The following is a 23,739-nucleotide window of genomic DNA, read 5'->3' on the forward strand; positions in this document are numbered from 1 at the left end:
GCACCGGGCGAGGCCACAAACGTTCCAGCGGCTCGATAGAATAACATTGAAATAACGTCATCTAAGCTCAAGCAGCTGACTAGGCATTTTTTTCTTAACGCAGAGATGTTGTCCCGGATGCTTTGCCTCAATGCTTTTGGTATACGTGTCAGTGATTTCTTTTGGTTTTTTTGCTTTCCCCAAATTGACAGTGAAGAATGGCACCTTAAAATGTCCAAACAACGTGAATATATGTTTATTTGTTAATAAATTGATGGTGTTTTACTAGCACCATCAATGCAAAGAGAACTAAGAATTGGAGACCTTTAAGAGATATGGACTACTTCTTTAACCCTCGACCTTCGACCTTCCAACAGAACTATCTCCACCGCACACAGGGTGATCTCTCCGTATCAGTCTCTCTCTCGCGCTCTGTCTTTCCTTCTCTGTATCCCACTGTCTTCCAACAGTATGTCCACGGAATCCTGCCTCCTCCCTCCTCTTCCTTCCTTCCTCTCTCTCTCTCTCTCTCTCTCTCTCTCCCTCCTCTCCCTCCTCTCCCTCCTCTCCCTCCTCTCTCCTCTCTCTCCCTCCTCTCTCTCTCTCTCTCTCTCTCTCTCTCTCTCTCTCTCTCTCTCTCTCTCTCTCTCTCTCTCTCTCTCTCTCTCTCTCTCTCTCTCTCTCTCTTTCCTTTTATGTGTTTGTCAGTCGGTCTGCAACCCCTTCACAGAGACTGAAGTACTGAGTTTTTTTGTTCATTTTTCTTTCCCAAATTTTTCTCCTTTTCCTTGGCCCCCTAATCGCAGGATTTAAAGGTAATTCATACAAAAGCCCCAGGGAGATTGTCATGAACAATCACTCTCCGCTCTACCTGTTTCCCCCCCTCTCTCTCTCTCTCTCTCTCTCTGTCTCTCTGTCTCTCTGTCTCTATCTCTTGTCTTGAAGCACGGCGTAAACGTGTCTTTGTACCAGTCTCTCACTGTTTTTTGTGGTCCTTTTTCTGGTTATCTCCATTCTTGTCTGTCTTAAAACCTGTTTCCAACACACACACACACACACACACACACACTCACACACACACACAAACACACGCATACTGTACACACATACACAAACACACTGTCTGCCATTTTGTTTGGAATTCCCAAAACTCAAACACACACACCTACACACACGCACACCTACACACACACACACCTACACACACACACACACCTACACACACACACACACACACCTACACACAAACACATGCAACCTACACACACACACATGCAACCTACACACACACACACGCAACCTACACACACACACCTACACACACACACACACGCAACCTACACACCACTGACCACCCTTCACACCTGGTTCTTCCGTTTTGTTGGAAAATCTGTGTTGGTCCTGTTTCCATGCATCCGCGGCCTGTATGACCTCCTGACTGTCTAGCCTAGTCGCTGGGCTGCATTCACTTCCTCCTGGGCTTTGCTTCTATATTATTACAATTGTATTATTCTCTTGTTTGTTATTATTCTGTGTAAAGGAATGTGACCGAGGCATAAAGTATAGCTGTGGAGGCAGGGACTCAAGCCAGAGCCCTCCCTATACTTTGTGTCCCTATTGTATTGTAGCTTCACATGGATGTGCCAATAGCTACTACTGTCAAAAACTGAGGAAGGCAGAGGAACATCGATTTAGAGCTTTCGTTTTGGGTTCTTTGATTTCTGATTCTGTTTGATTTGGGCTATTTTGGGACATTGTCGTTATCAAATCTCCCTGAAATTAATGACACGTTATATTTTGGCTTCTTCTTTTGTAATGTATGGTGCATTTTGATTCCTTTTGCTCTCTACTCAATTTCCATGTCCAACAGTTGTATTTCTGACATCCTCTCTTACTTGACTTAATTAAGGCCAAATTCATATTTTCTTTCAAATTCTTCAACGGTTAATGAGGTTAACGAATGGTTCTTCACGAGGCTTCTATCGTTCATGTGAAATTACAGCATCTGTGCATTTCACAGGCCTGTCTAACCGTCTGATGTCACACTGTCTGATGTCACACTGTCTGATGTCACACTGTCGGGTTATATGTTAAGTTCACCAGAAACCTTTTCATTTTGGTTGGTTATCTACCTGTTAATCTGAATCTGTTTATGTTGATTGTTCATTTGTTTGTTCTCATCGAAAAACTGAGAGGGGGGGGTGGATCTCCTCGAAAAAGGAGGACACAGTCACGCATGTGTTCACACACAATCCTGAATCACAGAGAAGCACCTACATACAGACACACCACGATGTTGATATGGGATACACAAGTGCACTCATTCACTCTCCCTCCCTTACTCTCACCTATGCATGCACACACACACACACACAAACACACACACACACACACACACACACACGCACTATCAGCCACACACACTCCCCCTTCCCTATCCACACATAACCCTCCTATGTGTGTGGGTCTGTATTAACTCTCCATGCTCTGGTCTGCTACAGAGGGCTGCCCAGGCCTGTGTAACAACAACGGTCGCTGTACCCTGGACCAGAACGGTTGGCACTGCGTCTGCCAGTCCGGGTGGCGTGGGGCGGGATGCGACGTCGCCATGGAGACCCTCTGCACCGACGGCAAGGATAACGAAGGAGGTGAGACATGTCGAAGAGAACTTTATTGTCCATTACGTTTTCACAAAATGGACATTTGTCTTTGGCTCTGGGTTACATTACGTTATATGCCAGACATTTTCATTAGAAGTCACTTCCAGTACAGGGAGTTCATACATTGGAACTGTGCGTATTGTGTGTGATCCTTGCTGGGATTGAACCCACAACCACATTATATGTGGATCTCTCCACTCTTTAAAGCTCCACCAGGAAAGGTGGTGGCGTCACCACTATAGAGGCCTGTTAAATAAAGAAATAGAAGAAGGAACAAGTCACGTCCTGATTAGTTTTGGTAGAGGGGGATGAGGGAGGGGTGGAGGAGTGACGAGATAGGGGTGCGTCAATCGCGGCGGCAAGGTTTTTATCACCCCTCCCCCCCGCCCGGTGGTAGCTGGTTGCCAGATGTACGCCAAGCTTTTAATAACCTAACAAAAACGAATATCAGCCTTTCATGAGCTCCACGTCCTACCTCCCTCCTTTCTTCCACTGCTCTTTTCCCTCTCCTCCTCTCCTCCTCTCCTCCTCTCCTCCGCTCCTCCTCTCCCCCTTTCCTGTGGACGTCACCTGTGGGAGACGGAGCAAATCTCATTCCCACACAAAGGCCTTGGAAAACAGCCGGTAGGCAGGCTGTTGAAGTAGTAGAGAGAACTCTTTCTCCTTTATTTCTCTCTCTTTCTCTCTGTCCCTCTCCACTTTCCTTCTTTCTCACTCACTCACACTTTCTTTCACACGCTTTCTTTACCTTCCATTCTCTGTCTCGCACTCTCTCCTTCTCGCTCGCTCGCTCTCGCACTCTCCCTCTTGCTTTCTCTCGCTCTCTTTGCTCTCTCTCTCGCTCCCTCTCTCTTGCTCTGTCTCTTTCTCTCCCTCCCTCACTAACCTATCTAACGGTGAGACTCCAACAGTATATTTAGCCTACAGTTATCCCATCCAAGGCACCAGTCAGGATGGAGGAACCAGGCCGTTTGTCACCACAGCCAGGGGTTAGAGGTCGACTAATAACTTTGAACAACTGGGCCTGCTATTCACTCTCACAGGAACACGGCCAATCCCATTCTGAAAGCCCAACCGAATACAGCCACTTATAACAAAACAAACCTTTGACCACCTGACAAAAAGAGCCACTGGAGGTAGATTTGTTTTTAACTTGGTTAAAAGTATTTTGTTTGTGAGTTCACTGTATATGGTTCCTTTAGAGTTATCAGAGAGAATCTGATCTGGATCCCATTCCTTACTCCTCTTGTTTGCCTCTTCATAACTCTCTATCTCTCTCAGACGGCCTGGTTGACTGTATGGACCCAGACTGTTGCCTCCAGACATCCTGTCAGACCCAGCCGTACTGCCGCGGCTCCCCGGACCCCTCTGACATCATCAGTCAGAGCCCGTCCAGCCTGATGCCCCAGCATGCCGCACGCTCCTTCTACCAACGCATCCGCTTCCTGGTTGGACCAGAGGGCAGCCACGTCATCACCGGGGACAACCCCTTCAACAAGAGGTGAGCATTCTCATTTCACCTTTATTTGAACAGGTTAGTGTGTGTGTGTGTGTGTGCGTTTGCGTGCGGAGGGCTGTGGCGGTCATGACATCAGATGGTTATTGTCATGCAAAAGACTGATTTCATCAAGTAATCATATTCACCCACCAGACTATTCTCAATTGAATTTTATCTTTACTAATGTGTAAAATTTGTTGTGATTTAAAATGGCCCATTATCAAAGGGGCACGAACAGGGGCAGGGGGAAAAAATGCATCCATTCGCACTATAATAATTCAATGGAGGCCGCTTTTCTGATGGTTAGTTACTTCAACCATGCTACTCCGGTTATTTCACCCCAGGCATCAACAACTGTTTGAGGAGCATGCAGACACTTGCTGAGCAACAGCTGATATTCCGCCCAAACTCTGTATGCCATCTCCAACCCTGTTCCTGCAGCTACCCAGTGCTTCATTTGGGAAACCAAGTGAATTCTGTTCGGGAACATCGATAGTAACATGTTTTCACAACGAAACATATTTCATTCAACTGTTGCGCTGAGAAAGGTATAAAGGGGAGAGAGGAGGACATGGAAAGGTTCTGTAGCTCAATGTAATGTCAGCCTATTAATTATGAAAAAAAACAAAAAGCCCTATTACTAGGCTATTCAAAATCAAATACAAATTCACTATACTTGTAGGCTAACTGTAAGCTACCCTGCACAATCAATGAACCAACAGCATGGCCTAGGCCTATACGTTCTCTCCCAGACTCACGGATAGAACATTTGGAGCGTAGCATAAGGTAACCAGTCCATCCAATATGCATAATAACACAGTCCACACTCAAAGGCGATTTACTAGAAGTTGTTTAATTTTGGAGTACAGGCTAGACCAGTTATGTAGCAAAGACATCTGATTATAATCAGTTTAGTTTGATGTTTTTCTGCCATGTTTAATATGCGGTAGGCTATGTATTGTATAACAGCACAAGGGCTTGGGCTCATAGGCCTTTGAATGTGCTTCGGCTCTAATATGCGTATGGTTGTTTTGAATGAATCATCACCTTAGAAATCTCTGTCCAGTTCATTGCGTAAGGCTTTGAAACAACATCCACAACGACCACGTTTTCCACTCAGTTTCAACCTGCTGTTGAACTTCTGAGTTTTAAAATCACTGTACTGTTTTGATGATAAGTGTTTGACGTGATTTCTCGATTGCGTTTGGTTTGAGGGACAATAGAGATCTGAGTACCAGGCCATTAGCGACCTGATGGTTGTTAGAGAGTTGGGTACTACCAACGCATGCCCAGAGTACAAGACCATACCATGGCAATTGGTGTGTGTGTGTGTGTGGGGGGTTGCCTTGGTAACAACCAGCCAGGTGGTTACAGTGGTCTATAACAATGTTATACAGTATAACAATATAACCATGAAAGTTTGTTTCTCCATACTGGACAACAACATGAGTCATATACCATGACCAGCTTCAGTTATGGTCATTCTCAAAGGTCTTACGACTGTTTAACCTTGAACGTTGCTTTAATTCAGTCCAGAGTACCGTGCACGTCTGTGATTGTTCACAATCACAGTTGATCTAGAACTAAATCGATTTCAGTAAGAGCAGGACTAACCAGCCGGTAGAGATTAGCTTATGTTTAGAAAACACACCGCGATAACAGAGCTAAATAGAGATGCTAAACACGGTGCTCGCTGGGGAGAACAGAACAGTCTGATCATCTGATAAAGCAGGAAGAAGTGTGGAGAGATGAGAGGACGGAACTAACAAATAAGGAGAGAGAGAGAGAGGTGGACAGAGAGAGATGGAGAAAGACTGAGAGATGGAGAGAGAGAGCGAGAGAGAGCGAGAGAGATGGAGAGAGAGGGAGATGGAAAAAGAAATGGAGAAAGACAGAGACATGGGGAGAGAGAGCGAGAGCGAGAGAGAGACACAGAAATATGGAGTGAGAAAGAGAGAGGGACGGAGAGCAAAAGAAAGATAGATATATGGAGATAAAGGGAGAGAGTCAAGTTCACATCTGTCCCGTGTTAGACCCACCTATCCGGGGGCTTTGTTTAGCCAGTAGTGCTAACACAGAGCATGTGCCTGAACATTTCCTTTAGCCTCCGCCAGCCAGCCAGCCAGCCATCCAAAACACACACACACACACACGCACACACACACACACACACACACACAGGATCCGCAGTAATCCCCAACCAAACAACAGCTCCTCAGCATCAACATGTGAACAAACAAGGCTCTCGCAGACCCGCTCTGCCTCTCCTCCTCCTCATCCATCTCTTCTTCTCCTCCTCCGTCTGTGTGTATTGACATGCCACTCTCCGTCAACAGAGATAGAGAGCTCGTCGTTTAGCAGGAAATGACACTCGAGCGAGAGACTGGAATAGAGATATTATTCAGGGTGGCAATTCATTCAAAAGAGACATACTCAAAAAAGTACAGATGTAGGATCTTCATTTGAGCCAGTTTGATACAGCAGGAAAACAATCCTGCATCAACAGGAAATGTGAATATACAATTAATCTACATTTTTGTAGGGGTCGATACATTATTTGTAAAGGAAAATCAAGTCTGAAATTTCAAAGTGGAAATTGCAAACTTCAGAATCCTTTTTAAACCTCAAACACACTACTAGTTCTACATTTCCTGCATTGCAGTAAAGTTCTCCTGCAACATGGTGATCAAATTAAGACCCTACATCTGTAGTCTGTGATTTTTTGCATTGCGGCGCAGAGCAGACATCCTGTAAGTGACTGTCTGCAGCACAACAAGGACAGGAAGAGCAAACACCTGTTTACACCTACATTATTATTGACTTCTCCAAACCTCCAATTGAAATAGTCTCACTGCTTTAAAAGCAGGCACTACCAAGGCTTTCTGCCAAGGTTATTGGATAAAAACACGTCGGACCCCTTTGTGTGTCTCAACTTCCTACACTAGAGCTTTATTTTCCTTTGTCTGCCATAATCGTCTAACAATACAATTGCAGAACATTTTCATTTCAGAGTTTGTTTAAATGCAATCCATTGGCTCCCTTATACAGGTTATATAGTTACTGGGAATGAGGAGTCTGAATACACTGTGAAGAATGTTATTATTCCTGTTTATGGATTGTGACGTGCCAAATTAGGCATGTTGCCACGAACCCTTCACTACTTTATGTGGTGGCTCACACACACACACACAGCTGAATTTAGATAAGACCACTTCTTTGCCACGCTTCAGCAAACGAGCGATGGAGCTGAAAGGTGCAGTATATTAAGCAGGAAGACCGACCCCCAACCTCTCTCTTGTGTTAGGTCCTTCCCTCAGTGTTTTTATATTGCACACAGATTTCAAGCGGATTAACGCTCGGGGACTAGTTGGTCTTGGCTCTGTCGACTCCCCTTATGGCCCTGTTCTGTGTAGTGATGTTGTGGTCTCGTGGTCAAGGGCCCGGTTAATTGGTCCTCTGACTGGGGTTAGCAGGGTTGAGGGTTCAAATCCCAGGTGCCGGGTCACAGCTGTGGAACCCCGGGGGCGAGCTGAAGCGGTATCCTTGAATGACTTTGGTGAGAGGCCAGCTGGCGGCTAGAGACTAATCTGTCTGATAAGAACTACATGGAGGACATCCTGGACTGTGGTGTCCAGCCCAGTGTTTAAAAACTCAGGGTAAAAGACAACATCCTCAATTCTGACAGCAGACATGGACGTAACAATCAATGCCAGTTCAACATGTACAAATATAATTTAGAGAAAAAGGTCACAGAGGTGACAGTGACAGTGGCACTTTCTAACTCCAAGCCACATTCCATGACATGCAACCATGTAAAAAAGGAAATATCACCTGTCAGTTACTGAGGCGCTGCCTGTTGCCTACAGCAACCTTTGTCATGCTTATTATGCAAGGGAGAGAGAGAGATGTGTGCCAGTGGGAGGGGAAAGGTTAAGGGTTAACTAAAGGTGTTATTTCGTCATGCACCAGAGTAATGATAATACCCGAGTAATGATAGCACCCGAGTAATGATAGCACCAGAGTAATGATACTACCCGAGTAATGATAATACCCGAGTAATGATAATACCTGAGTAATAATAGTACCCGAGTAATGATATCACCAGAGTGTAATAATAATACCAGAGTAATGATAGTACCAGAGTAATGATAGTATCAGCATAATGATAGCCCCAGAGTAATGATAGCCCCAGAGTAATGATAGTATCAGCATAATGGTAGCACCAGTGTAATGATAGTATCATCATAATGATAGTACCAGACTAATGATAGCACCAGAGTAATGATAGTATCAGACTAACGATAGCACCAGAGTAATGATAGTATCAGCATAATGATAGTACCAGCGTAATGATGGTACCAGAGGAATGATAGTGCCAGAGGAATGATAGTACCAGAGTAATGATTGTACCGGAGTAATGATTGTACCAGAGGAATGTTTGTACCAGAGGAATGATAGTACCATAGTAATGCTAATACCAGAGTAATGATAGTACCAGAGTAATGATAGTACCAGAGGAATGATAGTACCAGAGTAATGATAATACCAGAGGAATGTTAGTACCATAGGAATGATAGTACCAGCGTAATGTTAGTACCAGAGTAATGATAATACCAGAGGAATCATAGTACCAGAGTAGTGATAATACCAGAGGAATGATAGTACCAGCGTAATGATAGTACCGGAGTAATGATAGTACCAGAGTAATGATAATACCAGAGGAATGTTAGTACAATAGTAATGATAGTACCAGAGGAATGATAGTACCAGCGTAATGTTAGTACCAGAGTAATGATAATACCAGAGTAATGATAGTACCAGAGAAATGATAGTACCAGAGGAATGATAGTACCAAAGGAATGATAGTACCAGAGGAATGATAGTACCAGAGGAATGATAGTACCAGAGGAATGATAGTACCAGCGTAATGTTAGAACCAGAGTAATGATAATACCAGCGTAATGTTGGTACCAGAGGAATGATAGTACCAGAGTACCAGAGTAATGATAATACCAGAGGAATCATAGTACCAGAGTAGTGATAATACAAGAGGAATGATAGTACCAGAGTAATGATAATACCAGAGGAATGTTAGTACCATAGTAATGATAGTACCAGAGGAATGATAGTACCAGCGTAATGTTAGTACCAGAGTAATGATAATACCCGAGTAATGATAATACCCGAGTAATGATAATACCTGAGTAATAATAGTACCCGAGTGATGATATCACCAGAGTGCAATAATAATACCAGAGTAATGATAGTACCAGAGTAATGATAGTATCAGCATAATGATAGTACCAGACTAATGATAGCACCAGAGTAATGATAGTATCAGCATAATGATAGTACCAGCGTAATGATGGTACCAGAGGAATGATAGTGCCAGAGGAATGATAGTACCAGAGTAATGATTGTACCAGAGTAATGATTGTACCAGAGGAATGTTTGTACCAGAGGAATGATAGTACCATAGTAATGCTAATACCAGAGTAATGATAGTACCAGAGTAATGATAGTACCAGAGGAATGATAGTACCAGAGTAATGATAATACCAGAGGAATGTTAGTACCATAGGAATGATAGTACCAGCGTAATGTTAGGACCAGAGTAATGATAATACCAGAGGAATCATAGTACCAGAGTAGTGATAATACCAGAGGAATGATAGTACCAGCGTAATGATAGTACCGGAGTAATGATAGTACCAGAGTAATGATAATACCAGAGGAATGTTAGTACAATAGTAATGATAGCACCAGAGGAATGATAGTACCAGAGGAATGTTAGTACCAGAGTAATGTTAGTACCAGAGTAATGTTAGTTCAAGAGTAATGATAGTACCTGAGTAATGATAATACCAGAGTAATGATAGTACCAGAGGAATGATAGTACCAGAGTAATGTTAGTTCCAGAGTAATGTTAGTTCCAGAGTAATGATAGTACCAGACTAATGATAGCACCAGAGTAATGATAGTATCAGACTAACGATAGCACCAGAGTAATGATAGTATCAGCATAATGATAGTACCAGCGTAATGATGGTACCAGAGGAATGATAGTGCCAGAGGAATGATAGTACCAGAGTAATGATTGTACCGGAGTAATGATTGTACCAGAGGAATGTTTGTACCAGAGGAATGATAGTACCATAGTAATGCTAATACCAGAGTAATGATAGTACCAGAGTAATGATAGTACCAGAGGAATGATAGTACCAGAGTACTGATAATACCAGAGGAATGCTAGTACCATAGGAATGATAGTACCAGCGTAATGTTAGTACCAGAGTAATGATAATACCAGAGGAATCATAGTACCAGAGTAGTGATAATACCAGAGGAATGATAGTACCAGCGTAATGATAGTACCGGAGTAATGATAGTACCAGAGTAATGATAATACCAGAGGAATGTTAGTACAATAGTAATGATAGTACCAGAGGAATGATAGTACCAGCGTAATGTTAGTACCAGAGTAATGATAATACCAGAGTAATGATAGTACCAGAGAAATGATAGTACCAGAGGAATGATAGTACCAAAGGAATGATAGTACCAGAGGAATGATAGTACCAGCGTAATGTTAGAACCAGAGTAATGATAATACCAGCGTAATGTTGGTACCAGAGGAATGATAGTACCAGAGTACCAGAGTAATGATAATACCAGAGGAATCATAGTACCAGAGTAGTGATAATACCAGAGGAATGATAGTACCAGAGTAATGATAATACCAGAGGAATGTTAGTACCATAGTAATGATAGTACCAGAGGAATGATAGTACCAGTGTAATGTTAGTACCAGAGTAATGATAATACCCGAGTAATGATAATACCCGAGTAATGATAATACCTGAGTAATAATACTAGTGATGATATCACCAGAGTGTAATAATAATACCAGAGTGATGATAGTACCAGAGTAATGATAGTATCAGCATAATGATAGCCCCAGAGTAATGATAGTACCAGAGTAATGGTAGTATCAGCATAATGATAGCACCAGAGTAATGATAGTATCATCATAATGATAGTACCAGACTAATGATAGCACCAGAGTAATGATAGTATCAGCATAATGATAGTACCAGCGTAATGATGGTACCAGAGGAATGATAGTGCCAGAGGAATGATAGTACCAGAGTAATGATTGTACCAGAGTAATGATTGTACCAGAGGAATGTTTGTACCAGAGGAATGATAGTACCATAGTAATGCTAATACCAGAGTAATGATAGTACCAGAGTAATGATAGTACCAGAGGAATGATAGTACCAGAGTAATGATAATACCAGAGGAATGTTAGTACCATAGGAATGATAGTACCAGCGTAATGTTAGGACCAGAGTAATGATAATACCAGAGGAATCATAGTACCAGAGTAGTGATAATACCAGAGGAATGATAGTACCAGCGTAATGATAGTACCGGAGTAATGATAGTACCAGAGTAATGATAATACCAGAGGAATGTTAGTACAATAGTAATGATAGCACCAGAGGAATGATAGTACCAGAGGAATGTTAGTACCAGAGTAATGTTAGTACCAGAGTAATGTTAGTTCAAGAGTAATGATAGTACCAGAGTAATGATAATACCAGAGTAATGATAGTACCAGAGGAATGATAGTACCAGAGTAATGTTAGTTCCAGAGTAATGTTAGTTCCAGAGTAATGATAGTACCAGACTAATGATAGCACCAGAGTAATGATAGTATCAGACTAACGATAGCACCAGAGTAATGATAGTATCAGCATAATGATAGTACCAGCGTAATGATGGTACCAGAGGAATGATAGTGCCAGAGGAATGATAGTAGAGTAACCAGAGAATGTTTGTACCAGAGGAATGATGTACCATAGTAATGCTAATACCAGAGTAATGATATACCAGAGTAATGATAGTACCAGAGGAATGATAGTACCAGAGTACTGATAATACCAGAGGAATGCTAGTACCATAGGAATGATAGTACCAGCGTAATGTTAGTACCAGAGTAATGATAATACCAGAGGAATCATAGTACCAGAGTAGTGATAATACCAGAGGAATGATAGTACCAGCGTAATGATAGTACCGGAGTAATGATAGTACCAGAGTAATGATAATACCAGAGGAATGTTAGTACAATAGTAATGATAGTACCAGAGGAATGATAGTACCAGCGTAATGTTAGTACCAGAGTAATGATAATACCAGAGTAATGATAGTACCAGAGAAATGATAGTACCAGAGGAATGATAGTACCAAAGGAATGATAGTACCAGAGGAATGATAGTACCAGAGGAATGATAGTACCAGCGTAATGTTAGAACCAGAGTAATGATAATACCAGCGTAATGTTGGTACCAGAGGAATGATAGTACCAGAGTACCAGAGTAATGATAATACCAGAGGAATCATAGTACCAGAGTAGTGATAATACCAGAGGAATGATAGTACCAGAGTAATGATAATACCAGAGGAATGTTAGTACCATAGTAATGATAGTACCAGAGGAATGATAGTACCAGCGTAATGTTAGTACCAGAGTAATGATAATACCCGAGTAATGATAATACCCGAGTAATGATAATACCTGAGTAATAATAGTACCCGAGTGATGATATCACCAGAGTGTAATAATAATACCAGAGTGATGATAGTACCAGAGTAATGATAGTATCAGCATAATGATAGCCCCAGAGTAATGATAGTACCAGAGTAATGATAGTATCAGCATAATGATAGCACCAGAGTAATGATAGTATCATCATAATGATAGTACCAGACTAATGATAGCACCAGAGTAATGATAGTATCAGCATAATGATAGTACCAGCGTAATGATGGTACCAGAGGAATGATAGTGCCAGAGGAATGATAGTACCAGAGTAATGATTGTACCAGAGTAATGATAGTACCAGAGTAATGTTAGTTCCGGAGTAATGTTAGTTCCAGAGTAATGATAGTACCAGAGGAATGATAGTACCAGAGGAATGATAGTACCAGAGTAATGATAGCACCAGAGTAATGATAATACCAGAGTAATGATAGTACCAGAGGAATGATACTACCAGAGTAATGATAATACCAGAGTAATGATAGTGCCGGAGGAATGATAGTACCAGAGGAATGATAGTACCAGAGTAATGATAGTACCAGAGTAATGATAGTACCAGAGGGATGATAGTCCCTTGCAGCGTCTATGCTCTCAGAAACACTCAGACACCTGAACAGTGACAATCGGGTATGTCTACATCCCAACTGCCACCCTATTTCCTATATAGTGAACCACTTTTGGTCAAAAGTAGTGCACTATATATGGAATAGGGGGCCATTTGGAACACAGACATTGTTTTACGGTGACAGATACCTCCCTAAGCAAATGGAAGGCATAAATTACAGCTACATTAAGGACCCTATTCTCCCCCCCCATCACACACACACACACACACACACACACACATACAGGTATTAATGAGGCGAGGACGCTGGGTAATTTGTAATTTATGGCATGTTTAGACTATAGAAGAGGGAGGGGGGGACATCAACTGTACTGTCTGGCATCCTCTCAGACTGTTCTAAAGGATAGTGCTGGAGGAGGAAAAGTTGTGTGTGTGTCTCTGTCCCTCTCTACAGGGTGATTCAATGCTCCGCTACTGATTAGCACTCAGTGAAAGCTGTAATGACCTGGGAAGGAGAGCTATAAGTAAATCTAGCTACCCTCCCCCTGCACACACACACAGAGTAGCTATCTCCACAGGACCAGACCCATTGATTAAAAACTCATCTAAACGGTCCACCGCTAGCCGGGTCTGGCTAAACAACTTGACTTTTCTCCTCTTTTTTTGCCGCAGAATAAATTTGCCGTGCTGCTGGCCTGTGTATGTGATGGTGGGCAAAGTGTGTGTGTGTGTGTCCGTGTGTGTGTGTGCATTTGTGTGTGTGTGCATGTGTTCATCCGTTCGTGCGTGTGTGCTGTGTGTGATTTATTCACTCAGTCCCCTAGTATCGATCAGGCTGATAAGCCTCAGAGGGGAAAGGCCCAGGCATCCCAGCAGCCCTTAAACACACTGTGTTATGTGTGCTAAACAGGGAGATGTAAGCCCACATGAATAACAATATGTGTGTGTGTGTGTGGGGGGGGTTGGATCATGTGTGATTTTATGCATGCATAGCGGTGATGTGAAAAGGGAATTGGTTATTTGACGTGGCACTGTACAGTGTCATACTGTGGTGTTTATGAATGTGCTGAGTGAAAGTTGTCTAGTGTCTTATTTCCTGTCGGTCCTCTAGCGTGACGTGTATCTCAGGATATCTCTATCTCTGTCTCCGCGGCGTCCTATAGCTGCAGTGTACAAAATAACGACGTCTCTAAGTAGATCATCTCTACGTGTTGTTTCTCCCCAGCCTGGTGTCCATCATCAGAGGCCAAGTCCTGACGGCAGACGGAACCCCCCTCATAGGAGTCAATGTTACCTTCGTCCACTACCCCGACCACGGATACACCGTCACGCGCAAGGACGGCATGTAGGTCCACGTACACACACACACACACACACACACACACACACACCACTGACTGGTCTTCCTCACCACTGACACCTCATACAGTATTTGATTTATGTTGTGTTTTCAGGACTGGTTGATTGAATCGTTATGTGTGTCTGTGTGTGCATATTTGCGTGAATGTTTTTCCGTGCATCGGTGAGTATGTGAGAGAGAGAAAAGAGAAACCGCAGCACGCTTCTTCTCCTGTCCCTCTACGACTCTGTCTCGTAAATCTCCCAAAATCCTCTCTCTCATGCAAATGTAATCTCAGCAGCTTCCCCCCAATGAAAAAGCACACACTCACAAACACCCCCCCACCCCAAATGAAAACCCTGCGCCATTTAAATGTGAACTGGAGGGCTGTTTAAAATGCATTGGATTTACAAGGGCAGAATCAATTAGCCTGCGTCATTCTAGCGCAGGGCATAGAACACACATACACACACACCTCCACTACACCCTGCCCCCCACTCCCGGTTCCCCGGTGTTATTACAGCGAGTGTTCCTGCAACCCTCCTCGACACCAACCAGGAAATAGGAAACGCAGTCCGAGTCCCAAATAGCACCCTATTCGCTATATAGTGCACTACTTGCTTCCCATAGGGCTCTGGTGAAAAGTAGAGAGCAGTAGATAGGGAATAGGATGCCATTTGGGACAGAGGCGCAATCACTCCCAGGCCCCAGCCCCATCAGGACCTTTTATTACACCACCCGCGCCCAATTAGATTGTAAAGCAGGGGTGTTAAGGGCAAAAGTGCAAGCCGTGATATTTGGTGCTCCCTGCCTCATTGAGAGGAGGCTCTGTGTGATTGCTGGGAGTGTAATAGGTTGAATCTCTAGGGCGAGGCTAAGCTGCTAGATTGCAATAGGTGTGTGATGGCGACCACTGTGGCAAATTGAATACATGATGTTGCACGATCTTCCACACTGCAGGTTGCGATGTATCCAGCCACTATGTCATGCCCCTGTTACTATAGACGGAATAAAATTGAATAATTTATGTTGTTGTAATAGACTGAATATACTGCCATGCCACTGCTAAAATAGACTGAATATACTGCCATGCCACTGCTAAAATAGACTGAATATACTGCCATGCCACTGCTACAATAGACTGAATATACTGCCATGCCACTGCTACAATAGACTGAATATACTGCCATGCCACTGCTACAATAGACTGAATATACTGCCATGCCACTGCTACAATAGACTGAATATACTGCCATGCCACTGCCAATAGACTGAATATACTGCCATGCCAAAATAGACTGAATATACTGCCATGCCACTGCTAAAATAGACTGAATATACTGCCATGCCACTGCTAAAATAGACTGAATATACTGCCATGCCACTGCTAAAATAGACTGAATATACTGCCATGCCACTGCTACAATAGACTGAATATACTGCCATGCCACATACAATAGACTGAATATACTGCCATGCCACTGACAATAGACTGAATATACTGCCATGCCACTGCTAAAATAGACTGAATATACTGCCATGCCACTGCTAAAATAGACTGAATATACTGCCATGCCACTGCTAAAATAGACTGAATATACTGCCATGCCACTGCTAAAATAGACTGAATATACTGCCATGCCTGAATATACTGCCATGCCACTGCTAAAATAGACTGAATATACTGCCATGCCACTGCTAAAATAGACTGAATATACTGCCATGCCACTGCTACAATAGACTGAATATACTGCCATGCCACTGCTAAAATAGACTGAATATACTGCCATTGCCACTGCTAAAATCACCTGAATATACTGCCATGCCACTGCTAAAATAGACTGAATATACTGCCATGCCACTGCTACAATAGACTGAATATACTGCCATGCCACTGCTAAAATAGACTGAATATACTGTCATGCCACTGCTACAATAGATTAAATATACTGCCATGCCACTGCTACAATAGATTGAATATACATGCCATGGAACTGTCATTACCAAAAGTCAAATGAGTGGATTCTGCTATTTCAGCCATGTCACTGAGCTCTTCAGCACACAGCCATGCAATTGCCGTAGACAAACATGGGCAGTAGAATGGCCTTACTGAAGAGCTCAGTGACTTTCAACGTGGCACCGTCATAGGATGACACCTATCCAACAAGTCAGATTGTCAAATTTCTGCCCTGCTAAAGCTGCCCCGGTCAACTGTAAGCTCTGTTATTGTGAAGTGGACGCATCTTGGAGCAACAACGGCTCAGCCGCGAAGTGGTAGGCCACACAAGCTCACAGAATGGGACCACCGAGTGCTGAGGCGAGTAGCGTGTAAAAATCCAAACTGCCTCTGGAAGCAAAGTCAGCACAAGAACTGTTCGTTGGGAGCTTCATGAAATGGGTTTCCATGGCTGAGCAGCCGCACACAAGCCTAAGATCACCATGCACAATACCGAGCGTCAGCTGGAGCAGTGTAAAGCTCGCCGCCATTGGACTCTAAAGCAGTGGGAACGTGTTCTCTGGAGTGATGAATCGCGCTTCACCATCTGGCAGTCCGACGGACGATTCTGGGTTTGGCGGATGCCAGGAGAATGCTACCTGCCCTAATGCATAATGCCAACTGTAAAGTTTGGTGGAGGAGGAATAATGGGGCTGTTTTTCATGGTTCAGGTTAGGCCTCTTAGTTCCAGTGAAGGGAAATCTTAACGCTACAGCATACAATGACTTTCTATCTAGACGATGCTGGGCTTCCAACTTTGGGGCAACAGTTTGGGTAACTTCCTGTTTCAGCATGACAATGCCCCCGTGCACAAAGTGAGGTCCATACAGAAATGGTTTGTCGAGGTCCGTGAGGAAGAACTTGACTGGCCTTGACCTCAACTCCGTCTAATGCCTTTGGGATGAATTGGAACGCCGACTGCGAGCCAGGCCTAATCGCCCAACATCAGTGCCCAACCTCACTAATGCTCTTGTGGCTGAATGGAAGCAAGTAACCGCAGCAATGTTCCAACATCTAGTAGAAAGCCTTCCCAGAAGAGTGGAGGCTGTTATCGCAGAAAAGGGGGGACCAACTCCATGCCCATGATTTTGGAATGAGAGGAGCAGGTGTCCACATACTTTTGTGTATTTAGTGTATTTAAGCAGTAAGGCCCAAGGGGGTCCACGCCTAAGGACTGTGCTTAGGGACGACGCATCGCGGAGTGCCTGGATTCAGCCATTAGTCGTGGTATATTGGCCAAATACCACAAACCCCGAGGTACATGGTCTCAAACTCCCATGGTATACCGTCTCACATACCACTGCTGTCAGCCAATCAGCATTCTGGGCTAGAACCACCCAGTTTATAAATAACAATATATCTGGTCGTAACAGATTGAATGCTGGTGTCGCTGCTTGTCTGTGCTTCCATGAGTGTGTTATTTTATCTATGCATTTTCTGTATGTGTTGCGTGTGTGTCTTCACACTTCACCCCACCAGCCCCCTCCAGACACAAAATATAGGACAGGACTTAGGGGACCTTCTCTCTCTTCCACTCGGATGGTTCTCCCTATAGGCCTGCTACATGCTAAAAGACAAAGTCAGCTAGCCAAACGAAGCTCTCTCTCACCACACACACACACACACACACATCCAATAATAATTGGCCCCATCATCTTATTTTCAGTACAGGAGAAAGAACAGAATCATGTTTTGTTCTGAGATAAGTAGTAGAGAGGAAGAGGGAGAAATATAGCAGGAAAGGAGAGAGGGAGAGAGAAAGAGAGCCTCAGGTTGGACAGACTAGACAGGAGAGACAATTAGAACAGGACAGTCTGATCATCCTTCATCCTCACTCTACCTCCATCAGTGCCAAAGATACAGAGATCTCTGTCTCCAGGGCCCAAGAACAACCCGGAGGAAATGTGTGAACACGCAAAAGGCCCTTTCTACTGTCTGTGTGTGTGGGCTGAAGGGGGGTGTGTGTGTGCCTGTGTGTGTCTGTCCATCTGTCTGTCCGCCTGTCTCTCTGTGTGAATGTACATGCCTGTGTGTTTCTCTCACCACCTCTAACCCCATCTCTCCTCATCTCTCTTCATCTCTCTCCACCTCTCTCCATCTCTCTCCACCTCTCTCCATCTCTCTCCACCTCTCTCCACCTCTCTCCATCTCTCTCCACCTCTCTCCACCTCTCTCCATCTCTCTCCACCTCTCTCCACCTCTCTCCATCTCTCTCCACCTCTCTCCACCTCCACCTCTCCACCTCTCTCCATCTCTCTCTCTCCACCTCTCTCCACCTGTCTCCATCTCTCCATCTCTCTCCACCTCTCTCCACCTCTCTCCACCTCTCTCCATCTCTCTCCATCTCTCTCCACCTCTCTCCACCTCTCTCCACCTCTCTCCACCTCTCTCCATCTCTCCAGGTTTGACCTGTTGACCAACGGTGGGGCCAGTCTGACCCTGAGTTTCGAGCGGGCTCCGTTCCTGATACAGTACCGCACCGTGTGGATCCCCTGGAACGTCTTCTATGTCATGGACACCCTGGTCATGAAGAAGGTGAAATATAGTTGATAAAGATATTTCATTAAATGTAATTGTATTGAGTCTTATTGAATTCCATTGTATTTAATTTAATCATATTGAATCATATTGAACTGTATTGAATTGTATTTAATCATATTCAATTGTATTGAATCGTGTTACTCATATTGAATTGTATTGACTCGTATTGAATTGTTTTGACTCGTCTTCAATCATATTGAATCGTATTGCAGGAGGAGAATGACATCCCCAGCTGTGACCTGAGTGGTTTCATCAGGCCCAGTCCTGTCATCGTGGCCTCTCCCCTCTCTACCTGCTTCAGGTCCTCACCAGAGGATGGGCCCATCATACCTGAGACACAGGTGAGACATACACATCATCATACACACATTATCATCATCATACACCCATTATCATCATCATACACACATTATCACCATTGTACACACATTATCATCATCATCGTACACACATGATCATAATCATACACACATCATCATCATACACACATTATCATCATACACACATTATCATCATGCACACATTATCGTCGTCATACACACATTATCATCGTGTATATACATTATCATCATCATACACACATCGTCATCATTGTACATGCATGATCATAATCATACACACATCATACACACATTATCATCATACACACATTATCGTCGTACACACATGATCATCCTCGTATATGCATTATCATCATACACACATGATCATCCTCGTATACACATTATCGTCATATATACATTATTATCATCATTCATACACATCATCATCATACACATTATCATCATCATGCACACTTTATCATCATCATATATACATTATCATCATCATACACACATCATCATCATACACACATTGTCATCATCATATATACACATTATCACCACATATAAATATCATCAGCATATATACATTATCATCATCATACACACATTATCATCATCATATACGTACATGCACGCACACACACACAATCCGAAACCCAGACGAGTTGTACTGAATACACACACTTTTCCACAAACCCGTTATACCTAAGACTCAAGTGAGGTGACAGAGGAGAAAGGATACCTACAGTACATCAAACACCCACTGTACACACACCTCACAACAAGGTCAGCTAGGGTTCGTCCAGTTGACTCAACTTCCAGCTCACTACCCCTCTCCACAGACCCACTCAGTACCCTCATCTGTTCAACTCATCTGTTCAACTCTCCTGTTCAACTCATCTGTTCAACTCATCTGTTCAACTCTCCTGTTCAACTCTCCTGTTCAACTCATCTGTTCAACTCATCTGTTCAACTCTCCTGTACAACTCTCCTGTTCAACTCTCCTGTTCAACTCATCTGTTCAACTCATCTGTTCAACTCTCCTGTACTGTACTGTAAATGAGGGAGATGACTTTTATGAATTTCCTGCCTGGGCTGCGGACAGTGGAATTATGACATTAACACGTCATGGTATTTTGCGGGAGTTGTTGTCCCACAACCAATCAGAATCCAGGATCCAAACAACCCGTTTTTTAATGCCCCATAACACCCCACACTGCTTCACCCAGGCTTTACCGGGACCTCAAACAGCCAACTCAGTTGGAACGGGAGGCCTCACAAAAAGCTGAGCCGAACTTCAGTACTTGAAGTATAAAAGCACACCTTTAACAGCCCAGTGAATACAAGGTCTAGCCATTTTCTAACTGTTTGCACAGAGGCTCTTTGTTTCTTTGAAAGAGGAGAAGCCTTGATGAAGAGAGAGAGCATTTAAATCCATGTATAGTCTTTCTAGCTGTGCCAGACAAGGTGTGAGTTGTTACGAGGGTCTCACACGCGCTCACACACGCACACTCATTCGTAGATCAAAACCCAGGCTTTACCATTATGGCAGTATCACAGGCCAAACTGTGCAGAAGAGCATCTTCAGTAAAGCTGATACAGGGGGCCAAACACATGTTTTATCTGCTCCGAATGAGTTCTCTCTCTGACTCTCTCTATCTTTCTCCCTCTCTCTCTCCCTCTCTCTCTCTCTCTCTCTCTATCTCCCTATCTCTCTCTCTCTCTCTCTCTCTCTCTCTCTTTCTCTCTCTCTCTCTCAACTCTCCTGTGCGGCCAGATAGACTTTGATTCCTCTTGGCCCAACTTCTGTCTCCTCTTCTCTGGCACTCCTTCAGTCTAAAGCACTACTTTAATAAGGATGTGTTCTCCACCATCAGCCAAACAATACACACAGACATAAACACACACAGACATAAACACATAGACACACACAGACATAGACACACACAGACATAAACACACACAGACATGAACACACAGACACACACACAGACATAGACACACACAGACATAAACACACACAGACATAAACACACACAGACACACACAGACATAAACACACACCGATATAAACACACAGATATAAACACTACAGAAACAAACAGACACAGAGACATAAACACACACACAGACATAAACGCACACAGACATACACACAGTAACACAAACACACACTGAGAAACGCAAGCAATCAGACACAGGCACACACATAATACACAGAAACACTCACAGACTCTCTCATACACACACAGAGACAGGCACACAGTAACAGGCATCGTGCCCCGGCCCAGCCAGTCCCCAAACGATCCGGTCCTGATTTGAATTAGTTCCGGTTGTTATGAGCAGAACTATAAAGCCTCAGAGCTCGTGCAAGGAGAGGCGGATGGTGAAGGAGGTTAACTCTTTATAAAGGAACGCAGGGGTCGGACAGCTATACCCCAGGGGCCTTCACCAGGGGTGTGTGTGTGCGTTTAGTGAGGAAAAACACAGTAAAAGGAACCCAGCACTAACACAAAGCCGTACCAAAGCAGTCAGTCACAGAGAGTAGCTAACTGGTAACAGACATGTCCACTAAGAGTCATCCTTGCAAGAGAATAGTCTTGCTGAGGAAAGTACTTTGGATTACACACACACACACACACACACACATACACTTGGCTGTTATGTGGCTTGGGGATAACACGCGGGATGCACGCACACACACACACACACACACACACTTGGCTGTTATGTGGCTTGGGGATAACACGCGGGATGCACGCACACACACACACACACACACACACTTGGCTGTTATGTGGCTTGGGGATAACACGCTATTGTGTGCTCGCTGTTCCACAGAGGAGAAAGAAAGGAAGCAGAAGACCAAATAAAGGTTAGCCAAGTGTGTTCAGTTGGAGCACAATGAGACAGTGGTCCTCAGTGTCTGGATGAAACCAACACTCTAAATTCTTCAGGTCCCAGAACCCAGTACGTAGGGGGTCCTTGTTACCGCTGACGGGTTCTATTAACACAAAGGACCAGAAGAAAACAGTTTAGACAAGGTCACTCTGACGCGCTACACGTGGAACTCTCACAGAGGGATGACACTGGAGCACTCGGTCGCCTTCCCCTGTGTCAAGCAGAAGAAATAACAGACAAATATAAATAGTGAAATCTAGTTAAGGTTTATCCCCGGAGAAATACTGTAGAAAACCATTTTTTTCCCCTCCCCAACCAAATATGGACACGTGGGTGAGACATTTGGCATGACTCTAAAATCTTCCTGCGTGGTGATCTGAGTCGAGATATTCCTTTTAGAGATGTTTACACTATGTGATGTTGGTGCACACCAAATCCAGTCTGAGGTGGTAGCAGGGTGATGGGATTGACTGTAGCCTGCGGTTATTAGCTGAACACACATGCATACCCACACACATACACACACACACACTGAGCTGCAGCCTTAGCTGTCCGTAACAGTTGATCTGGATACCAACAAGTATAACAGTGTAGTCTGTTGCTGTGTTTTCAGCCTATTAGTTTGGATAGAGGTAGTGTATTGGTTTAGGTGGTTTAGTGGACATTTTGTGCTCTCATATCTGATGGATTACTCAGAGTTGACGGACACAGACACACACACGCCTCTCCAGTCTCCACACCGTTCCCGTACGACATAAAAACTGCACAGCCATGACACCACAAAAGTATGTAACAAAGGTTCTATAGTAAAGGTTCTGTTGAGGTATTTTATCCAATAAGGTGGATTGGCAGTACTTGTGCCACCATAGCTAACTATTGACCCAAGCCCAACCTATGGCATTATCCAATGTGTGTTATTAAAGGAGTGGTGGTTTTAAATGGATACTTTGGGATGTTGGCAATGGGGTCCCAATCACATAGTATCCCTTTAAGATACAGCGCCAGTCCATTACCCCCATAGCCATATGTTTTCATTACACTTCCCCTTTAATGGCGGGTGGCACTTCAAAATAAAGCACCCGTTTATTGTTTGATCTCGGCTCTGCTCATTAAACCCTTTAATGATTTACCAGTTGGCATTATTATATCCTGCAGTTAAAACAATGTCCCCCTTCTAGATTGCAAAAGATAACACACACCAGAAAGCAGACACACCAGAAAGCAGACACACACACCAGAGAAGATGTAATAACAGAGTGTTTCTATCAGTTAGTTTAAAGCCAGGAGAAACATGCTCTTAGGCCAGACGTTGTAGTTAGAGCCTGC

General features: G+C 43.7%; 1 protein-coding gene across 5 annotated transcripts in view; it reads left to right on the forward strand.

Moving 5' to 3' along the window:
- Positions 1 to 23,739, forward strand: part of tenm3 (teneurin transmembrane protein 3) — a 442,903-nt gene that overhangs the window by 363,415 nt on the left and 55,749 nt on the right. For all 5 annotated transcript variants that reach the window (XM_042329704.1, XM_042329705.1, XM_042329706.1 and 2 more), the window contains 5 exons: positions 2,481 to 2,627; positions 3,921 to 4,140; positions 14,536 to 14,655; positions 19,048 to 19,180; positions 19,399 to 19,527. In XM_042329704.1, coding sequence (XP_042185638.1) covers positions 2,481 to 2,627; positions 3,921 to 4,140; positions 14,536 to 14,655; positions 19,048 to 19,180; positions 19,399 to 19,527 — 749 coding nt within the window. The remainder of the gene's footprint in view (positions 1 to 2,480; positions 2,628 to 3,920; positions 4,141 to 14,535; positions 14,656 to 19,047; positions 19,181 to 19,398; positions 19,528 to 23,739) is intronic.

Source organism: Oncorhynchus tshawytscha, linkage group LG11 (assembly GCF_018296145.1).
Source record: "Oncorhynchus tshawytscha isolate Ot180627B linkage group LG11, Otsh_v2.0, whole genome shotgun sequence".
Classification (NCBI taxonomy): Eukaryota; Metazoa; Chordata; class Actinopteri; order Salmoniformes; family Salmonidae; genus Oncorhynchus; species Oncorhynchus tshawytscha.